At 44.1% G+C, this 21,330-nt stretch overlaps 1 protein-coding gene across 1 annotated transcript in view; it reads right to left on the reverse strand.

Moving 5' to 3' along the window:
• Positions 1-312: 312 nt before the first annotated feature.
• LOC115464469 (vomeronasal type-2 receptor 26-like) overlaps positions 313-21,330 on the reverse strand; it is a 68,986-nt gene continuing 47,968 nt past the window's right edge. Inside the window, exons 4-7 of the mRNA XM_030194846.1 lie at positions 19,415-20,203; positions 14,604-14,838; positions 9,766-9,912; positions 313-1,217 (exon numbers count right to left, since the gene is read on the reverse strand). Coding sequence (XP_030050706.1) covers positions 313-1,217; positions 9,766-9,912; positions 14,604-14,838; positions 19,415-20,203 — 2,076 coding nt within the window. The remainder of the gene's footprint in view (positions 1,218-9,765; positions 9,913-14,603; positions 14,839-19,414; positions 20,204-21,330) is intronic.

The raw sequence follows: 21,330 nt of genomic DNA on the forward strand, positions 1-21,330 counted from the left end.
CCCCAAGTGTTACTACTGTTTCCCATTGATTTGATGAATGGAGGAAGACCCTGAAAAGCTACTCACATGTATATGGTTAATCCAATAATAAAGTATCACTGACAAAATTGTTATTGACCACTATATTTACTTAAGTTTTATGTTCAAATTGTGTATAACACCTTATTTTAGCTATAAAAAATATGTGAAATTTAGGATGGCCTCGATCAATGATGCAGTTTCTGCCAAAAAAAAACAAAAAACAGATCATTCACTTTGAACTTGCCCAACAAATGATAACAATAATAAATTAATCCGTCATTTGCACAAATTTTAATCATTATAGGTTTTAGATAGGAATTTTCTGCTGTTCCTTTCAGGACTCAGCAGAATAATGTAGCACTTAGGGAGAAAGATACAGAACAGAAGTCCAGCACTGGAGGCCAGGATAGCAAATATCTCCACTGCCACCATGTATTTGCCCTTGGTGCTCAGGTACGTTGGGATGAAGGAGATCCAGACACTGCAGAACACCAGCATGCTGAAGGAGATGTACTTGGCCTCATTGAAACTGTCAGGTAGATTTCTTGCTAGGAAAGCTATGATGAAGCTGATACCAGCCAAAAATCCTAGATATCCTAGAACACAGTAAAATGCAACTATTGACCCTTCATTACATTCAATTACAATTGTTCCAGTTTCTGATTTCATATTAAGATATGGAAAAGGGGGAGCAGTACACAACCAGATGAGACAGAGAAGAGCCTGAAGAAGGGAACAGGAAAGGACTATACAGTTTGAGAACCTGGAACCCATCCATTTACGGAACTTGTTCCCAGGTTTGATGACATGGAAGGCCAAGACCACAGTGATAGTTTTTGCCAATACAGAGGAGAGTGAAATGGAAAAAGTGATCCCAAAGACAATCTGTCGGAGAATACAAGTAACCTTTTCAGGACGGCCAATGAATATCAAAGAACAGAGGAAGCAGAGCATGAGTGAGATGAGGAGAATGTAACTGAGGTCTCGGTTGTTGGCTTTCACTATGGGAGTGTCTTGGTAGTAAATGAAGATTCTCAGAATAACAGTAGTGATGAGAAAGAAGAAAATTATGATGAAAGTCAAAGTTATCCCCAAAGGCTCTTCATAAGAAAGGAAGGTTGTTACTTTTGGGATGCAGGCATCTCTATTCTGATTGGGCCATTGGTCCTCTGGGCATGTTATACAGATATCCATATCTGAGAATGAAAAATATAGTCTTATCTCACAAATAGCATCTGTTGCAGGACATACATGAATCTCTGTGTTCTTTTATAGAACAGGCTTCTACTTGTCATCTTCTAGGCACCTAATTATGGGTGTCCTTTTATAAAATTACCCCCTAAGGGCTAAACCCTTTTCAACCACACCTCATTATTGTATAGTATACTTGCGACTGCATGGCATTATTAGAAATGATACAGAGAAGGGTGACTAAATGCTTAAGAGGATAGCTCAAATCTCATAAGAGAAAAGATAGGGCTCTTCAGCTTGGAGAAGTAACTGCAGAGGGGAGATATGACATAGGTCAGTAAAACCATGAGTGGAGAGGTACAGGTAAACAGAAAAAACAAAGATACATACCTGTAGTAGGTATTCTCCGAGGACAGCAGGCTGATTGTTCTCACATGTGGGTTGACGTCCGCGTTGGCCCGGGAACTAGCATTTTGCAAGCAAAAAATGAAAAAATCTTGCCACAGTCTTCTGGCGCGCTTGCAGCATGCACCGCACATGCGCAGATCAGTTTCCCATCGCGTGAGCATTCCCACTTAGTTTAATCAAAAAGCAAATAATAAACAAACAACAACTCCAAAGGGGAGGTGGGCGGGTTTGTGAGAACAATCAGCCTGCTGTCCTCAGAGAATACCCGCTACAGGTATGTATCTTCGCTTTCTCCGAGGACAAGCAGGCTGCTTGTTCTCACATGTGGGGTATCCCTGGCAACCAGGCTCACTCAAAACAATGAACATTGGTCAATTGGGCCTCGCAACGGCGAGGACATAACATAGATTGACCTGAAACCAAAATCAACTAACTGATGTGCAGCCTGGAACAGAACAAAAATGGGCCTAGGGGGGTGGAGTTGCATTCCAAACCCCGAAAAGAATCTACATGAGCTCCCCACCCCAGGAGAGATGCATCCATCATCAGCACTTTCTCTGGCTGAGGAACTTGGAATGGTCGCCCCATGGTCAAATTGGATTGAATCATCCACCACTGAAGAGAATTCCGAAAGCTGGTGGACAGTTGGACTGCATCCTCTAGATCCCCCGCAGCTTGAAACCACTGGGAAGCTAGGGTCCATTGAGCTGATCACATATGAAGACATGCCGTGGGCGTTACATGAACTGTGGAGGCCATGTGCCCCAGAAGTCTCAACATCTGCCGAGCTGTGACCTGCTGAGACGCTCGAACCATGGACACCAGGGGGGGGGGGGGGGGGGTTGCTGGGTTCTTGAAGCCTGGATTGGCCGCTGTTGGGGACAGGATGCTTGGCTTGATGGACCCTTGGTCTTTTCCCAGTATGGCGGTGCTTATGTACTTATGCTTATGTACTTATGTAGAAGGTTGTCCGCCCTTGACTTGGGAAGATAAGCTCAAGCTATCTGAGTGTTCAACAAGGCTCCAGTGAATTCCAATTTTTGGACTGGGGTGAGATGGTACTTGGGATAATTTATGATGAACCCCAGTAGCCCTAGCACCCGAATAGTCATTTGCATGGACTCCAGAGCACCCTCCTTCGAGGTGCTCTTTACCAGCCAATCGTCGAGATAAGGAAACATATGTACTCCCAGTCTGCGTAGTGATGCTGCGACTACAGCTAGGCATTTGGTAAACACTTTGGGCGCAGACGCCAGGCCAAAAGACAGTACATGGTACTGAAAGTGTTGCATTCCTAGCCAAAATTGAAGATACTTCCTGTGAGCTGGAAGTATCGAGATGTGGGTGTAAGCCTCCTTTAAGTCCAGACAACATAGCCAATCATTTTCTTGAATCATAGTAAGAAGGGTGCCCAGGGAAACCATCCTGAACTTTTCTCGGACTAGAAATTTGTTCAGGACCCTCAGGTCTAGGATGGGACGCATCCCCCCTGTTTTCTTTTGCACAAGGAAGTACCTGGAATAGAATCCCAGCCCTTCTTCCCCTGGTGGAACGGGTTCGACCACTTGGGCCTGTAGAAGGGTGGAGAGTTCCTCTGCAAGTACCTGCCTGTGCTGGGAGCTGTAGGACTCAGCTCCTGGTGGGCAATTTGGAGGCTTGGATTCCAGATTGAGGGTGCATCCTAACCGGACAATTTGAAGAACCCATCGATCGGAGGTTATAAGAGTCCACCTTAGGTGAAAAAGCATTAACCTCCCCCCAACCGGTAAGACGTCAGGCACGGACACTTTTATCGAGGCTATGCTGAACTGGAGCCAGTCAAAAGCCCGTCCCTTGCTTTTGCTGGGGAGCCACAGAGGCCTTAGGTGCACGCTGTTGATGAGAACGAGCACGCTGGGACTGAGCCTTCACAGGCTGCCGAGAAGCAAGTGTACCTACGCCTAGCATAGGAATAGGGAGCACTCCTCTTCCCTCCAAAAAACCTCCTAGATGAGGCGGTAGTAGCAGAAGACGCCCGGTGGGAGAGAGAATCCATAGCATCATTGTGCTTTTTGAGCTGGTCAACCAGATCCTCTACTTTCTCACCAAAAAGGTTATCCCCCGGCAAGGACCATCCACCATCCACTGTTGGACCGAATGATCCAGGTCAGAGACACGCAGCCATGAGTCTGCGCATCACTATACCTTGGGCAGCAATTCTGGATGTTACATCAAAAGTGTCAAACGTACCCCTGGCCAGGAATTTTCGACACACCTTCTGCTGCCTGACCACTTGGCAAAAAGGCTCGCCTGTTCCGGAGGGAGTGCATCAACCAAGCTAGACAGTTGCCTCACCGAGTTGCACAAGTGGATGCTCATGAAGAGCTGGTATGTTTGGATCTTGGAAGCGAGCATAGTGGCCTGATACGCCTTCCTCCCAAAAGAGTCCAAGGGTCTAGATTCTCTGCCTGGTGGCGCCGAGGCATAGTCCCTAGTACTCTTGGGCCTTTTGAGAGCAGAGTCCACCACCATGGAATTGTGAGGTAGCTGAGACTTCATCAATTCAGGCTCCCCATGGATCCGATATTGGGATTCAGCCTTTTTCGGGATCACAGGATTAGATAGAGGGACCGACCAGTTTCACATAAGGACTTCCTTCAGTACAATATGCAAAGGAGCCGTTGCAGCCTCTCTAGGTGGAGAAGGATAATCCAGGACCTCGAGCATCTCAGCCCTGGGTTCATCCTCAACCGGACCTTGAGCATCTCAGCCCTGGGTTCATTCTCAACCTCCATAGGGAAGGGAATAGTGTAACCTAAGGGTTAATGGAAATAAATAAATAAATACTTACCTGGGTTTTCTGGGGTGTGTCTGGGCCCCAGAAGACGATGAACTGGCAGTGCTGGGTAGTTGTGGCTGATTCTGGCCATTCAGAAGGAGTCCTGCGGGTTAGGGAAGCAGGACAGGCTGGGGCAGGTATTAATAATAGGGATTTAGTAGGGCTGACCAGCATTACGTTGGTCAGCAGGAAGGTTTGGAATTCTGAAAAAGGCTTGGGATTGTCTGGGGAGTGCTCGGAATGGCAAGCCAAGGCTGGGTTTCCTAGGAAACGGGTGTTAGTGGCAGTTTAGAGGAGTTTGCTGCTTTGATGGGGAAAGGTGATGTCTGATTGAGCTCTGAGTGCTGGTGAAAAACTGAGGATAAATTGAGGGTAAAAATAGGATTTTCAGAACTGAGGTGTGTGAATGAGTATGGTAAAAGTGTGATAATAAGGGAAAGTGCAGGACAATCTGTTTGAGGTAAAGTAAAGGGAATTGATGGTTGACAGAGAATGAAAGCCAAATGGTGATTGGGTTTGAGTGAGCAGAAGGGGGGATTGAATGAGGTTGGATGTGAAAAGGGAGAAAACCATTTATTTAAAATTTTAAAAAGGAGTAAAATGGTTTATGAGGGTTTTTTGTATCCAATGTACCAAGAGAGAGCGGAATAGAATGTTCACTGCCTGAATGAAAATAGAACCTGGTGTAGAGTGAGTGACAACCAAAGCAGTGCAGCGCCTCAGATTAGGGAGCTTCAGTACAATATAGGTGTTTAGAAGGGAATATTTAATTAAATTTATTTTAATTAGAAAAGCTGACCATAGTATTTAAGTCCTGATTAAAATTCCCACTGAGGTTGCTGAGAACTGTTAGGAAGATAAGGTTTTGCTTCCAGTTATTTTTTTTTAAAGAGTGTGAGGTTTAGGAAGAAGAATACGGAAGGGAAGGAGAATATTACAGCGATTGTCTGGGCCCCCACGCAAGAAAGCAATTGCTCCATGTGAAGCTTGCCGTGCAGCTAAGTGACTGAAAAAGGAAGAGAACCCCCCCCCCCCCCCCCCCCCACAAAGAATCATTTTCTTGCAGGGTGATTTTACATGTTAGAGTTTGAAAAAGGGAAGGAAAGGGAGATTTGAATATTTTAAGTATTTTAATGATATATGTACTTATCTGATAGGCGTCTAGCTGGTTGTGGGTGGGACACAGTTCTGTAATGAAGTAAAATCATACAAGTGTTCACATGGTTATGTATAGTTGAAATATTTTGCAAAGAAAAGAAATTTTATGCAGAGTGATAGTACTTAAATGGTTATTTTAATACATGCAAATAAATGCTGCATTTGCTAAACCAAAGATTTGAATTCGTGCTTACTAAAACAGGAAAAATCTAACATTAGTTTATTTTCCTCTCCCGCTCCTGAGTGGGAGACGAGGTTAGTGATTGTTGTCCACTCCTCATTCCTGGGTGCTGGTTTCTAGAAAGTCACCACGACTACCACCAACAGGCTTGCCGGAATCCAGTTTCATCTTACATCACACCCAGGCGTGGGGTGGGACTAACAATAGTCTCAGCCATTTCACGGACAAAGGAGGTGAAAGATAGACACTCCGGTGGAGAAAGTCTCCTTTCTAGTGGAGGGGAAGGTTCATAAGGAATCCCTTAGGACTCATCAGAAGAAAAGTACCTGGGATCCTCCTCTTCCTCCCACGAATGCTCATCTTCAGTACCGGACAAGACATCCCTCAGAGCAGTCCGAAACTGAGTCTGCCTCGATGCCGAGGAACGACGTCCTCAATGGCGGTGCTGAGAAGTCAACGCCCGCCTGGACTCCGGTGAAGCTTCCTCTACCGATGTCGAAGGAGATTTGACCTGGGTGGCAGGCAGCACCGAGGTTGGGGACCTCATCACAGGCGAAGGGCCAGATGCTGCTGCTGCAGCAGATGGTAAGGAAGGAGCGAGCATCCCTGACACCGAAGCAGACTGGCGCAGCAATCCCTCCAGAAGCTCTGGATGCAGGGCCCTGATGCACTCGTCGAGAGCAGCTGTCAGACAAGGCTGCGGGGTCGGTACAGGAGCCGGTGGCAGAATCTGTCAAGGCTCGGGAGCAGATACCGGGCTGCTAGACTGAGGCATCGGCACCTCCTGAATAGAAGGGGAGCGATCCTCTTGGCGCCGATGCTTCTCAGGTGCTGATTCCCTCGACACCCCGGAGCTCCCGGCACCATGTGTCGAAGGAGAACGATGATGGTGCTTCTTCACCTTCGCTCGACGCCCATCATCGAGACTCCTTGGTAACGATGAGGAAGACGTGGAATCCTCACGTCTCCTTGGGGCCGGGTCCGACGAAGGTTGGTCCCGGGGGGCCTGCATAACAGGAGGCCTCGAGACAGGTGGAGACCCACTTGATGCCTCACTGCTCCCAGCACGAGTTGGTCGTTCTGGCTGAGGGGAGACATGATAGAGGTATATAAAATAATGAGTGGAGTGGAACAGGTGGATGTGAAGCATCTGTTCACGCTTTCCAAAAATACTAGGACTAGGGGGCATGTGATGAAACTACAGTGTAGCAAATTAAAAACAAATCAGAGAAAATGTTTCTTCACCCAACACATATTTAAACTCTGGAATTTGTTGCCGGAGAACGTGGTGAAGGCGGTTAGCTTAGCAGAGTTTTAAAAGGGGTTAGACGGTTTCCTAAAGGACAAGTCCATAAACCACTACTAAATGGACTTGGGAAAAATCCACAATTCCAGGAATAACATTTATAGAATGTTTTTACGTTTGGGAAGCTCGCCAGGTGCCCTTGGCCTGGATTGGCCGCTGTCGTGGACAAGATGCTGGGCTCGATGGACCCTTGGTCTTTTCCCACTGTGGCATTACTTATTACCTTTGCTCCCGACGTTGATGTGTCCCTCGATGTCGATGTAAACGCTGCCGACCTCGGTACCGATGTCGATGTCGAAGGACCAGACTGAGCCCCCAAAAACTTCTCTTGTTGGGCCTCTCGTGACACTTAGGTCTGTTTCTTCAAATGAAGACACAAACTGCAAGCGGCTAGGCTATGGTCGGGCCGAAGGCACTGGATACATCAAGCGTGGGTATCGGTACCCGAGATAGTCCGGCTGAACTGAGTACAACGTTTGAAGCCGCTGGGTGTCTTCAATGACATGGAAGAAAAAACGGCTTTGGCAAAATCAAACAACGCGATCTTGCCTGTTAAAAGAAAATGGGTAGAAAAAGAAGGGAACATGCCAGCCGCCTCGAAAAAGAAAGGAAACTTTAAGAGGGCAAAAAGAAAAATAAAGGAAACTACGGGAAGTTGTTGGTTTTTTTTAAGCTATAAATATCTAATGAATAAAAAAGAAAAAAAGGCAAAAACCACAAAAAATAAGCATTTAATGGGACAATTCATCCAACTTGTCATCCTCAAAGAAGTAAGTTCCATTGCTTCTTAGATGTCAGAACCTATTTGAATCCTGACGCAGGCGCTGTGCGCAGAAACAAGGCCCATGTTGGGTCACTAAGGGAAGAACTGATGTTCAAGTTACATGATTAAAGAAATTATGTCCCGATTTTGAAGGCTCCTGGTGCTTTTTCTTGCTATTTGGACTTTATTCTGTACTTTGAACCCTCTCTCTGTGATGTTTCTTCGCCAGTATTTTTAAACAACACTGATTGCAAAGGCTGAATACAGTGGTGGAAATAAGTATTTGATCCCTTGCTGATTTTGTAAGTTTGCCCACTGACAAAGACATGAGCAGCCCATAATTGAAGGGTAGGTTATTGGTAACAGTGAGAGATAGCACATCACAAATTAAATCCGGAAAATCACATTGTGGAAAGTATATGAATTTATTTGCATTCTGCAGAGGGAAATAAGTATTTAATCCCTCTGGCAAACAAGACCTAATACTTGGTGGCAAAACCCTTGTTGGCAAGCACAGCGGTCAGACGTCTTCTGTAGTTGATGATGAGGTTTGCACACATGTCAGGAGGAATTTTGGTCCACTCCTCTTTGCAGATCATCTCTAAATCATTAAGAGTTCTGGGCTGTCGCTTGGCAACTCGCAGCTTCAGCTCCCTCCATAAGTTTTCAATGGGATTAAGGTCTGGTGACTGGCTAGGCCACTCCATGACCCTAATGTGCTTCTTCCTGAGCCACTCCTTTGTTGCCTTGGCTGTATGTTATGGGTCATTGTCGTGCTGGAAGACCCAGCCACGACCCATTTTTAAGGCCCTGGCGGAGGGAAGGAGGTTGTCACTCAGAATTGTACGGTACATGGCCCCATCCATTCTCCCATTGATGCGGTGAAGTAGTCCTGTGCCCTTAGCAGAGAAACACCCCCAAAACATAACATTTCCACCTCCATGCTTGACAGTGGGGATGGTGTTCTTTGGGTCATAGGCAGCATTTCTCTTCCTCCAAACACGGCGAGTTGAGTTCATGCCAAAGAGCTCAATTTTTGTCTCATCTGACCACAGCACCTTCTCCCAATCACTCTCGGCATCATCCAGGTGTTCACTGGCAAACTTCAGACGGGCCGTCACATGTGCCTTCCGGAGCAGGGGGACCTTGCGGGCACTGCAGGATTGCAATCCGTTATGTCGTAATGTGTTACCAATGGTTTTCGTGGTGACAGTGGTCCCAGCTGCCTTGAGATCATTGACAAGTTCCCCCCTTGTAGTTGTAGGCTGATTTCTAACCTTCCTCATGATCAAGGATACCCCACGAGGTGAGATTTTGCGTGGAGCCCCAGATCTTTGTCGATTGACAGTCATTTTGTACTTCTTCCATTTTCTTACTATGGCACCAACAGTTGTCTCCTTCTCGCCCAGCGTCTTACTGATGGTTTTGTAGCCCATTCCAGCCTTGTGCAGGTGTATGATCTTGTCCCTGACATCCTTAGACAGCTCCTTGCTCTTGGCCATTTTGTAGAGGTTAGAGTCTGACTGATTCACTGAGTCTGTAGACAGGTGTCTTTCATACAGGTGACCATTGCCGACAGCTGTCTGTCATGCAGGTAACGAGTTGATTTGGAGCATCTACCTGGTCTGTAGGGGCCAGATCTCTTACTGGTTGGTGGGGGATCAAATACTTATTTCCCGCTGCAGAATGCAAATAAATTCATATACTTTCCACAATGTGATTTTCCGGATTTAATTTGTGATGTGCTATCTCTCACTGTTACCAATAACCTACCCTTCAATTATGGGCTGCTCATGTCTTTGTCAGTGGGCAAACTTACAAATTCAGCAAGGGATCAAATACTTATTTCCACCACTGTATGTGCTCAATAATGAATAACAGTGCCCAACTGAATGCCTCATTCTAATGCTATCACTCACCAGTTTGGTTGGAGACCTCGCCTTCTGAACAGGGAATACAGTCATAACAGCAGATTGATGTTCCTTTTCTGGTTAATTTCCAGAATCCATGATTGCAACTTGGGCTGCATCCAGAATGCGGAGGAGCCTGAGGATTGAAAAAATAATCTGAGAATGTAGAGATAAATACAAGATTATGATTTTTTAGATGAGGTTTGACTTTTCTTTTTAAATGTGAGTTGGTTCCATCCTTTTAAGATTTTTTTGTCTCATTACCAGTAGAATTCGAGGGTGGGGTATAAACACAATTTTTTGCTTGGAAAAATAGTTAAAGATAAATTATGAAACAAGTTTGACCTGGAGTCAGTCATTCAGGTTCATTGGGGAATGTATTGAGGAATGTTCTTGTGCTGGGCACCCTTATAATTAATATCTTGATTAAATAATATGATGAATTTCCTCTGTTTCCTCAATTAACTTTGAAAATTGCCTCTGCTCATGAGACTCGGACAGATAAGCTCTTCGTTTAAACTTTTTGCCTCACCAAATGGATACATTTTGACTATATAAGTCAACATATAGCCAAAATTTATCTATATATCAGAAGAAGGGAGCAAAGTTGTTCTCATCCTCTACCCATATAACTTATCCATACATAGCAAATTATACCCAGAAAGAACAGGTCTGTCTTTATATGGATAACTTATCTGTATAAAGTTAGGTCGACATATTCAGCACACTTACCTAAATGGATATTACCACTGAATACAGCATGAAGATATTCAAATAAATGATCAGTTATGCAATCGTCATGAGCATAAGAATTGCCCAAGCCTGTATGTGTTTGTAATAGTGGACAATCCAGGCCAAAAGTACCCATTAGGATCCCAAAACTTAGCAAGATTCCATGCTACCTAAGCACAGGGATAAGCAGTGGCTTCCACAGATCTACATTACTAATGGTTTACGGACTTTACTTCCAAGAATTTGAATTTGTCAAAACCTTTTCGTAAACCCTTCTACTGCAAACTTCTTTTACCACATCCTCCAGCAATGAGTTCCAGAGCTTTAAGTAAAAAAATATATATATTTTCTCCTATTTGTTTTGAATGTACTGCTTAGTAATTTCATGGCATGTCCTCTAGTCTTTGTACTTACTGAAAAAGTAAGCAATTGATTTGGATTTATTGTTCCACTTCACTCTGGATTTTAGAAACTTCTATCATATCTTTCCTCAGCTGTTTATTTCTAGTTTGGAGACTCCCATCCTCTTTATCTCTTCTTTTAAGAGTCATTCAATCCCCTTAATCATTTTAGTTGCCTTGCTCTGAACCGCTTCTACTATATCTTTTTTGAGATGCAGGTGACCAGAATTGCTCACAGTTGGCCTGATTCTATATTTATTGCCAAAAAAACTGGTGCAGAAGGAAAAAGCGCATAGGTCTATTCTATAAACCATGCCTAAAGTTAGGCGTAGAAAATACATGAAGTGCCATCCATGCAACTAAAATTTAGGCGCAGCCTTTTACATTCATGAAAAGCTGGTGTAAATGCCTATGCCAAACTTGAAATCTAATAGATGGGACCAAATTACTTAGGGGCCCTTTTACAAAAGCGTGCTGAAAAATGGCATGCGGTTGTGTAGATGCATGTTTTGGGTGCGTGCAGAATCATTTCCCAGTGCATCTGTAAAAAATGCCTTTTTAAAATTTTTGACGAAAATGGGTGTGCAGCAAAATGAAAATTGCCGAGCGTCCATTTTGGGTCTCAGACCTTACCTCCAGCCATTGACCTAGCGGAAAAGTCCTATGCGGTAATGGGGCGGTAATGACTTACATGCGTCAAATACCGGTTGGCGCATGTCCAAAATGTGCATCCAAAAATAAAAATTATTTTTCGGACGCGTATCAAAAATGAAATTACTGCAAGAGCCACTTGGTAACCAGGCGGTAACTCCATTTTGGCGTGTATTGGGTGCACATAGACGCTTACACGGCTTAGTAAAAGGACCCCTGAATGTGCAGGGATGTGTAGAATATATTAAAACCTATCCCAAGCATCTATATCCCTGTACACAATGCAATACATCACAGCTTTCACATATTAAATTCCCTTCGTGTATTATTCCATTTATTTATCTTTTTACTAACAAGGCTCATCAGAGTGCACAGCAACAGCAGTGCTTTAACTGGATGTTCCAGAGCAACGGTGTGCCAATCTTCATCGATCCTTATTGTAGTTTTTATTTACTTATCTTCAACTCTATGATAAACTTTAACATATGTACTTTTTAAACATTTTATAAGTTTTGCTTAAAATTACTCCAAAAGATTTCAGCAAATAATCAGAATTATGATAATGCCACTTAACTCGCCACTGTTTTCAAATGCCTGAGAACCTCCACCGCCATGGCCAGGTTTCGATACTTTATCAGGGAAGAGATTCTGATGTCATAACTTGCAATTAGGCACATTTTCGAACGAGATGGACATCCATCTTTTGACATAAATTGGAACTTGGACGTCCATCTCTCAGAAACGTGCAAATCGGTATAATCGAAACACAATTTTGGATGTCTCCAACTGAAGTCTGTCGCAAGGATGTCCAAATTTCAGTGGGGCATATCAGAGGTATGGTGAAGGCAGGATTTGGGTGTTCCTAAGACTTGGACGTCTTTGACCCATAATCGAAAAAAGCAGAGATGTCCATGTCTAACACTTGGACGTTTTCACCCGGACTTGTTTTTATTACGACTAAAGCACAAAAAGGTGCCTGAAATGACCAGATGACCACTGGAGTGAATCGGGGATGACCTCCCCTTACTCCCCCAGTGGTCACTAACCCCCTCCCACCCTCTAAAAACATCATTAAAAATATTACGTGCCAGCCTCTATGCCAACCTCAGATGTCATACTCAGGTCCATGATAACGCATGCAGGTCCCTGGAGCAGTTCTAGTGGGTGTAGTGCACTTCAGAGAGGCGGACCCAGGCCCATACCCCCCCCCCCCCCCACCTGTTACATTTGTGGAGGAAACAGGGAGCACTCTAAAAACCACCAGAAACCCTCTGTACCCACATATAGGTGCCCCCTTCACCCGTAAGGGCTATGGTAGTGGTGTATAGTTGGAAGTAGTGGATTCTGGGGGAGTTTTAGGGGGGCTCAGCACACACGGTAAGGGAGGTATGTACCTTGGAGCATTTTATGAAGTCCATTGCAGTGCCCCCTAGTGTGCCCAATTGCTGTCCTGGCATGTCAAGGGGACAAGTGCACTAGAAATGCTGGCTCCTCCCACGTCCAAATGGCTTGCATTTGGACTTTTTTGACATGGACGTCTTTGGTTTCGAAAATTGCCGAAACTCAAGGACGTCCAAATCTAAGGATGTCCTTGGTATTTTCGAAACGAAAGATGGACATCCATCTTTTTTCGAAAATATGCTTTTCCCAGCCTCTGGATTTGGACGTTTTACAAAGACGTCCAAATCCCAACTTAGACGTTTCTTTTGAAAATCCCCCTCCACGTGTCTCATATAGAAAGAAAAAGGTCAAAAACTTTTAATGTTTCTGACTTGGCTAGGGCCACGCAGCTCAGGAGAAAATTATTTCCTCAGTTGAAATCAAAAGTTTCTCAAGTGGGTGGAACCTTTTTTTTAAGGTTCCATTGTAAAAGTTTAATTTTCTGGCAAGGCAAGCAATATATCTGTTTTGACCATTACCATTTGGAGAATGTTTTGAGTGACAATGTTCCATTATAAGATTATTTCTTTGTGTTTAGGAGTAGGATATGGGTCTATAATGTGATGGGAATTTTAGCTGCATATTTGAAATAAATTGAATTTTTCCCGTTATATTTTTGATAATGTTTTCAGGATTTACCTTGACATGGCCTAAGGTTTCTTTTCCCTTTATGGTTTGTTTGTCAGTTTTCTTGTAAATTGCATTTTTTTTCTCTTTTGTGTTCCTAATGTAATACGATTAAAAATTCCAATTTTAAAAAAAACATACAAAACTGCATGAAAAAAAAATTATCATAGATAACAGGTAAATGAGATACATAAAAAAAAAAACCAATAGATACTATTTACTGGCTGCCCCAGGTTCCTAATCCTGATACCTAGGGGATTAATATTAAGATATTGTATGCAGCTGATATTGGTTTCTTGCTCTGGCCAGTACATTTCACTGAAACCAAAACATCAACAAAAAATCTGAAATGTTATTTTTCCTGTGTCATCGGTAAAGGGGACTAATAATACCTTGAGGTCACTTTAAACTACTCCCTCAAAACAAAAATCATGTAACAACCTGATCTGTCTCAAGGTGCATCATTGTAATGTGTTATTTTACTATGTATGTAATTATGTTTCTTGCTTTGAATTTTATTATAATGTGAGTTATAAATACATTTTATTTTTATTATTATTATCTCAAAATTGGCAGCAATAAACTGGGGTGCATTGGTGAAGATCTTGAAAATGTGCACTCTGGTGCATTCGTAGTTGGAGCACTAGATAGTTTGTTCGCTCAGATCCAAAAAATCCCAGAGCTCCCACTTCACCATGACATTCTCAGCCCCCTTGTAAGATACCTGCTATTGAGAAATCCAATCTGGGTTTACCTTCCAGCCCCATAACTGACTGTAGGCATTCTATGGTGCAAGAGCTAGCTGACCACAAACACACAAAACTCTGTGTTGACAACTTTAACAGTCATTTGTGGTCATGGTTATACCAATTTCAGTCATGCTGTGTGGTCAGTAAGCATTTAAAGAATGACAGTAGGGCTTCAGAGATGATCCACAATGCCCCTGTGGCATCTCCTAGGCAATGGAACACATCATCAATGTAGTTTCCATCTTACATCTGACCTGGCTGAACAAGTCCTCCAACACAATCGCCTTCTCATTGATGGTGAAGCCTTTCCCTGATGAAGCATAAGGGTTATAACTTCCAACAATTTCATGACTTCGTGTCCCATCAGGTAGATAGACTGTGCTTATAATATCATATCCAATGGTAAGATCACCATTCTCATCAAAAAAGATTTCCTCACCCAGAACGTTCTTAAAATGAAGGTTCTTCAGATAATGATGAAGCTAATGGAAAGCAAAACATTTTTATTAGTGAGCTCACTGCAGGGATACACTCCTAATGCCACTTGCAATCTGCTCCTTACTGTAGGGATGGGCTTTCATTTCAAAGCAGCATCATATAAGGAATATTATCTGTACAATTATTCCAGACACATGTACATGGTCATCCTTCTATTTATCTCTACCTATATTTATAGATAAAACTATATCTATATACAAAGCAAATTTATGTATGTACTTTATTAAGATCGAGTGTTAGGTGAAAAACAGAGGATCCAGTTCACTACATGCAACTGGCCAAAATTATTCATTGTAAAGCATTTTAACACTGGAAAAAAATAATCCCCATGATATTCAGCTGGTTGTGGTCATCATTTTTTTTAAATGCTAAAGGTCACCAGCTAGATTAGCCCCTGATAGTCAATGTTGAGCCATTTCCAGGTACTAGCACTGCCCATTATTATTATTAGACTATTGAGGGCTAATTTCTGTGGGGCTGGCCCCCGAGCTTATATAGTTTCCAGACTATAATCAGCTGAGGCCCACATAACCTTTTTAAAAAAAATGTCCCCTCTAAAGACCGTAAAGCTGCCCACCGTCTTCACTGTCCCTCTCCCAACCTGCTGCCATTTGAAGCTCCCAACCACCCCAAAACATCTCCTCAACACCTCCCCCCCCTGGTCTGGGTATGCCCCCCTGGGCCTATCTGTATCCCAGCATCCCGGCATGCTGGGCAGACATTCCGTGATGCTGTGCAGATGCTGTTCAGATTTGAAGTTTTTCAGATATTTTCATTTCTTCACTCCAGAAGTTGTGAAGTTTTTTTTTTAACCCAGGTGACCCCTGAAGAAGGCTAAGAGGCAGATGCACTAAAGCTAAATGAGCCTTTAATGACTCTCCAACGAGGAAAATTTGATCCGTTGCATGCATCAAAGGGCTTTTACCGAGGAAGCCAGCAGCTAACGAAAACAGAATGGAGATGAGCAATTAGTGTGAAAACCCCATTGAAACGACATGCACTAACCTTTTCCGATTGCCTTTACGCAGGAAAAAGGCAGGAAATCTAACGAGAGGTCTGGACCTCTCGTTAGGACAGCTCTGTGCCAGGAAAAAGTGTAAAGTTAAAAAACAAACAAACTTTGAGCCAATCCCAGCGCATTAGCAGAGCTAAAAGCGCTGTGATTGGTCCAAAGGACCTCAGAAAACTCATCAAATAAAAAATAAAAAAAGGGTCGGGAGGGGGCAAGGGCGCTCGTCCGAGGCGTCCTGTATGGACGGCCTTGCCCCCCCCCCCCGCTGCTCCCCACTTTCCGCCGCTCCCCCCACCCCGAAAAAGCAAAATTCAAGCAGCCCCTGCCCCCCTCCCTTCCTCACTACTCTCTCACCTCAGCTCCGCCTCCCGACATCCTCCGTCCTGTGCCCCGCCCCCTTTTGGGGTCGTCGCCGCCGTTCCCCTCCTCCATCGGGCCCCCCTCCCTCTTACCGGGCCCGTGCAGCGCCTCTCTCCTCTGTCCGAAGGCGCTGCACGGGCAAGAAGACAGCTGATGCCTGCCTTCGCCCAGCTTCGATGGCACGTCTTTCTCCTGCTGGGCCCGCCCCTGTCTGACGTCAGTAACCTACGTAGGTTACTGACGTCAGACAGGGGCGGGCCCAGCAGGAGAAAGCAGGAGAAAGACGCGCCATCGAAGCTGGGCGAAGGCAGGCATCAGCTGTCTTCTTGCCCGTGCAGCGCCTTCGGACAGAGGAGAGAGGCGCTGCACGGGCCCGGTAAGAGGGAGGGGGGGCCCGATGGAGGAGGGGAATGGCAGCGACGACCCCAAAAGGGGGCGGGGCACAGGACGGAGGATGTCGGGAGGCGGAACTGAGGTGAGAGAGTAGTGAGGAAGGGAGGGGGCAGGGGCTGCTCGAATTTTGCTTTTTCGGGGTGGGGGAGCGGCGGAAAGTGGGGAGCAGGGCTGCTTGAATTTTGCTTTTTCGGGGTGGGGGGAGCGGCGGAAAGTGGGGAGCAGCGGGGGGGGGGGGGGGGGGGCAAGGCCGTCCGTAAAGGACGCTCCTGATGAGCGCCCTTGCCCCCTCCCGACCCTTTTTTTTTATTTTTGTTTTGATTTGGGAGCCATGTGCTTGTGATTTGACTGTGTTTTGACTGTTTGTGGCATGCGCAGAGCAGCTAACATAACGCTTGGCTGCTCTGCGCATGATTTGGGGGCCGATTAACGATGTGTATTGTGATTCTTTGATACATTGTACGTTTCAATACCGATCTCAGCATGTGTGACTTTTTTTTTTGGTGCATTTTTCGTTATTTTAAAATCGTTAGGGACTTTAATGATTTAGATTTTTTTACGTTTGGTTGCTGCATCTGCCTCTAAGTGCCAAAACACAGCCCGTGTAGGGTCTTTTGGGATACCTTTTCACCACTGTGGCTTTTTTGGTTGCTTTTCATGAATAAAGTTGTTTGGACTATATTCCTGTAAGTCATGGAACTTGTTTCCTTCCACCCCATTTCTGCATTCTGTTTCCTTTGTTTACTAGAATAATGAGTAGAGAGATGTGGTAGCCATGTTAGTCCACTTTTAAAGGTGATCAATAGACTTAGCGGTAAGGTCTCATGTTTTAACTGGGCAGTAATCATCAGCACGCATACATTGCCAACTACTGCCCAGTTAGCACCACGCAGTAGGCAATAGAAATTATTTTCTGCTGCACGATTTGGGCGCGGATCAAAATTAGAATTACCAGTCAGGGCACGAGGTATCCAGGTGGTAGTTTTAATTTGACACATATTGTATGCACTTAAGTGTCTACATACCTTAGTAAAAGGGCCCCTAAGCTTGTTAAATTACGTGCATTGTTATAAAATCCATGCCGACTTCGGCGCCGATCTTTAGGTGTGCTATATAGAATCCGGGGGTAACTGACTAATTTAAACTGGCCAAAGGTAGGAATGATTTGCAGGTTTTGGCTTCGGTGTTTTTAGTTCCTGATATTCAGCAGCCACTGGGCAGGAGCTTGTTTACTCTTTCCAAATATACTGAGTCCTTTTACTAAGGTGTGCCAAAAAGTGGCCTACGTTGGTATATACGCGTGTATTGGATGCACGCAGGTCCATTTTTCAGCTCACCTGGCCAAAAATGGACGCACGGCTAAATAAAAATTGGTGCATGTCCATTTTGGGCCCGAGACCTTACCGCCACCCATTGACCTAGCGGTAAGGTCTCACGCGTTAACCGGGCAGTAATGGTCTATGCGTGTACAATGGACAAGTGTTGAAAAAGAAATTACCGCCCAGACCATGCTGTAGCCAGGCGGTAATTCAAAATTGACACATGTAGGATGTATGTACACGCCTACGCTGCTTAGTAAAAGGGCCCCTAAGACTAGCCATCCCCTGCTGAATATTCCTGGTTAGCACCTAGGAGATATCCAGCTATTTCTCACGATATAGCCAGCCATCCCTGAATATTCAATTCATATCCAGCTATCGCAAACAGCCACATTGAGCCACTTAAATAGCCGGTACATCTTTAGTAGATTTAAAGATTACTGGCTATCTTTGAATATTATGTAGCTGGTTAACTTTAAACCGGCTAAAAATGCACTGGATATTCAATGCTGGTCACCGGAAACGGCCCGGCATTGAAAACCAGGCTGACTGCTTATCAGAGGAGTTAGCTGGGCTCCCTCCCACTGTCTGAATATTGGACCCAATGTGATTAGACCCAGAGTAGTCATATCAAAAATATTCAATTATACCCATAATAGGCTCCTGCTGTTTATATAGAAAAACAGGAAGAATGATTGACATTATGAGAATAAATGAGTGCTAATGTGCTAGGACTACTCAGCCCAGGTTACCACCAACAAAAGGAATTACATCCTATATATGTACAACTGGTAAAAGTGAACATAAAATTTGTGTTGATATACACTTTGGATTTGCGAGTTCACTGTAGAGGGACCAACGCATGTCGGTGTAAGAAGCAGAGGAAATGTTAAAGCGCATGCAATCAGCGGGACACAGACTGACGATGGTAAAGGAAGATGCAGCAACAAGTGGAGAATGAGGAACTCTGTGGTCTGGCCACATTCTGGTTTCCTTGGATCAACCTAGTTGTTTTACATTGAGAACAGTGGTTTATCTTGTGTTTGGAGTATAAAACTGTTGTTTAGTGTGGGGCTCTAGAGTCCTGGAAAGCATGAGGGATGTGGACACCCAAAACTGAAGAAGAATATTATATATAGAGAGATATTTTATGGGTACCCAAAGAATCATAGAAACATGATGGCAGATAAAGGCCAAATGGCCCACCCAGTCTGCCCATTCTCTGTAACCACCAACTCTTCCTTTTCCTAAGGGATCCCACATGCTTGTCACACGCTTTCTTAAATTCTGACACAGTCTTCGACTCCACGACCTCCACCAAGAGGCTATTCCATGCTTCCACCACTCTTTCCATTGGTGCACATCTCTGATGGTGGGCAGGAATCATCTTTGTGAGTATAGAGACTTCACTGCATCCTGCAATTACAGACCATCACTTCTTTCTGAAAATAACATTCCTCCATCAAAGAATATTACCTTCCATGGTAAAAAATCCAAAACACTCTCACTTTTTCCACTCCACAGGGTGGTATTTTCCGAACTAGAAGTGATCATGTCATGCAGTGCATGTGCCAGGCCATACACAGCATTGTATATATTATAGCTGCTCCCAAGTATTGCGATGTCACAGTGTGAGACGTAGTTAGATGTTTCATCACTGCTGCAGGATCTCTTGATGCTCTTGGGGCATCGGTTATTACAAAGGTCCTTCCACCATTCCTCTGTCAACGAATCAGTTGGAAATAAAGCAGGATTCACCTCACGAAGAAATTTTTGAAAGCTTGGAATATTCTTCTTTCGCGCAGTGAAACCTAAGAGGCTTTTCCCGTCAACATAGTATGAGGGTGAGGTAAATAAGCTTTCAGCTGTGATGATCCAGACCTTTCCAGGAGCTTCCCAAATGGATGTATATCTTACAAACTCTGTGCGGTCTCTATTACAATATAAAATAATCACTTTAATTGAAGATGAAATAATCGTGTTGCGAATATTAGCTATATCTTGAACCATGAGTAAACTGGACTGACTGATGGTTTCTATGAATTCAATGCAACCTCCACTCTGCTCAATCCCTTCTTTCAGGATCTGCACAGCCCTCACGCTGTTTTCATCAGTGCATGCAATGACACCGACCCAAGTCCAGCCAAAATGTTTCAATAATTTGATTATCCCAGCACAGAGGTGAAGGTCACTGGGGACAGTCCGGTAGAAATAAGGAAACTTAACTGTGCCACTCATGACAAGATTCCCTGAGATGTAATTGATCTGTTGAAAATAAAAGATTGAATTCATCAGCATCTTAGTTGTAAGTTTACATTTCATTCACATATCAAATATTTATACTTAATAATTATACTGTACAGAGTAGAGGAGAAAAAGTATTGTATGACAAAGCCATTTAGTATGAAGTATCAGAAAAGCAGTACTGTGCTGTCAGTGAGACACAGCAGAGCAATGTCTGTGGTTTTTGTCTTTTTCATTAATTTTCATTTTATATGCTGGTTGCTTTTTTTCCCTTAAAGTCACCTTCCCTCAATTGACCTCTGTCGCTGTTGGTGCTGCTGCTGAAATTTTAAAATATGAGCCCCGCCCTGGCACCTTCTTCAGGCCCTTCAAACCTCACAGGCCCTCCATTTATTCACTTCTTCTAAAAAGGCAGGAACACTCAACCTTCGTTCCTGTCCTGCAGCTTCTGCTTTTCAAAATTGCTGCTGAAGGGTGGATGTTAGTTTTAAACATTCTACCTGTGGAGCGATCTTTGATGCCAGTGTCTTGATGGGTGTCAAAGTTGACATCAACCCACATGGTATATATTGGGAGAGGATGCTTCCCTGGTGTCTGAGAGTAGTGCTACACCTCGGTGCCCTTCTTAGGGTCTGACATATTCTCTATTAGATGTAAGTAACGTGATAGTAACATAGTAAATGACGGCAGATAAAGACCTGAACAGTCCATCCAGTCTGCCCAACAAGATAAACATTTTACATGGTATGTAATACTTTATATGTATATCCGAGTTTGATTTGTCCCTGCCTTTCTCAGGGCATAGACCGTAGAAGTCCGTCCTGCACCAGTTTTATTCTGGAAATATTGGCGTCGTCACCCAATATCCGCTAAGATTCCATAGATCCATGCCTCCTAAACAGGATTCCTTTGTGTTTATCCCACGCATTTTTGAATTCCATTACCGTTTTCATCTCCACCTCCTCCCACGGGAGGGCATTCCATGTATCCACCACCCTCTCCGTGAAAAAATACTTCCTGACATTACTCCTGAGTCTTCCCCCCTGCAACCTCAATTCATGTCCTCTTGTTCTACCACCTTCCCGTCTCCGGAAAAGGTTTGTATGCGGATTAATACCTTTCAAATATTTGAACGTCTGTATCATGTC

This window comes from Microcaecilia unicolor, chromosome 3 (assembly GCF_901765095.1).
Source record: "Microcaecilia unicolor chromosome 3, aMicUni1.1, whole genome shotgun sequence".
Classification (NCBI taxonomy): Eukaryota; Metazoa; Chordata; class Amphibia; order Gymnophiona; family Siphonopidae; genus Microcaecilia; species Microcaecilia unicolor.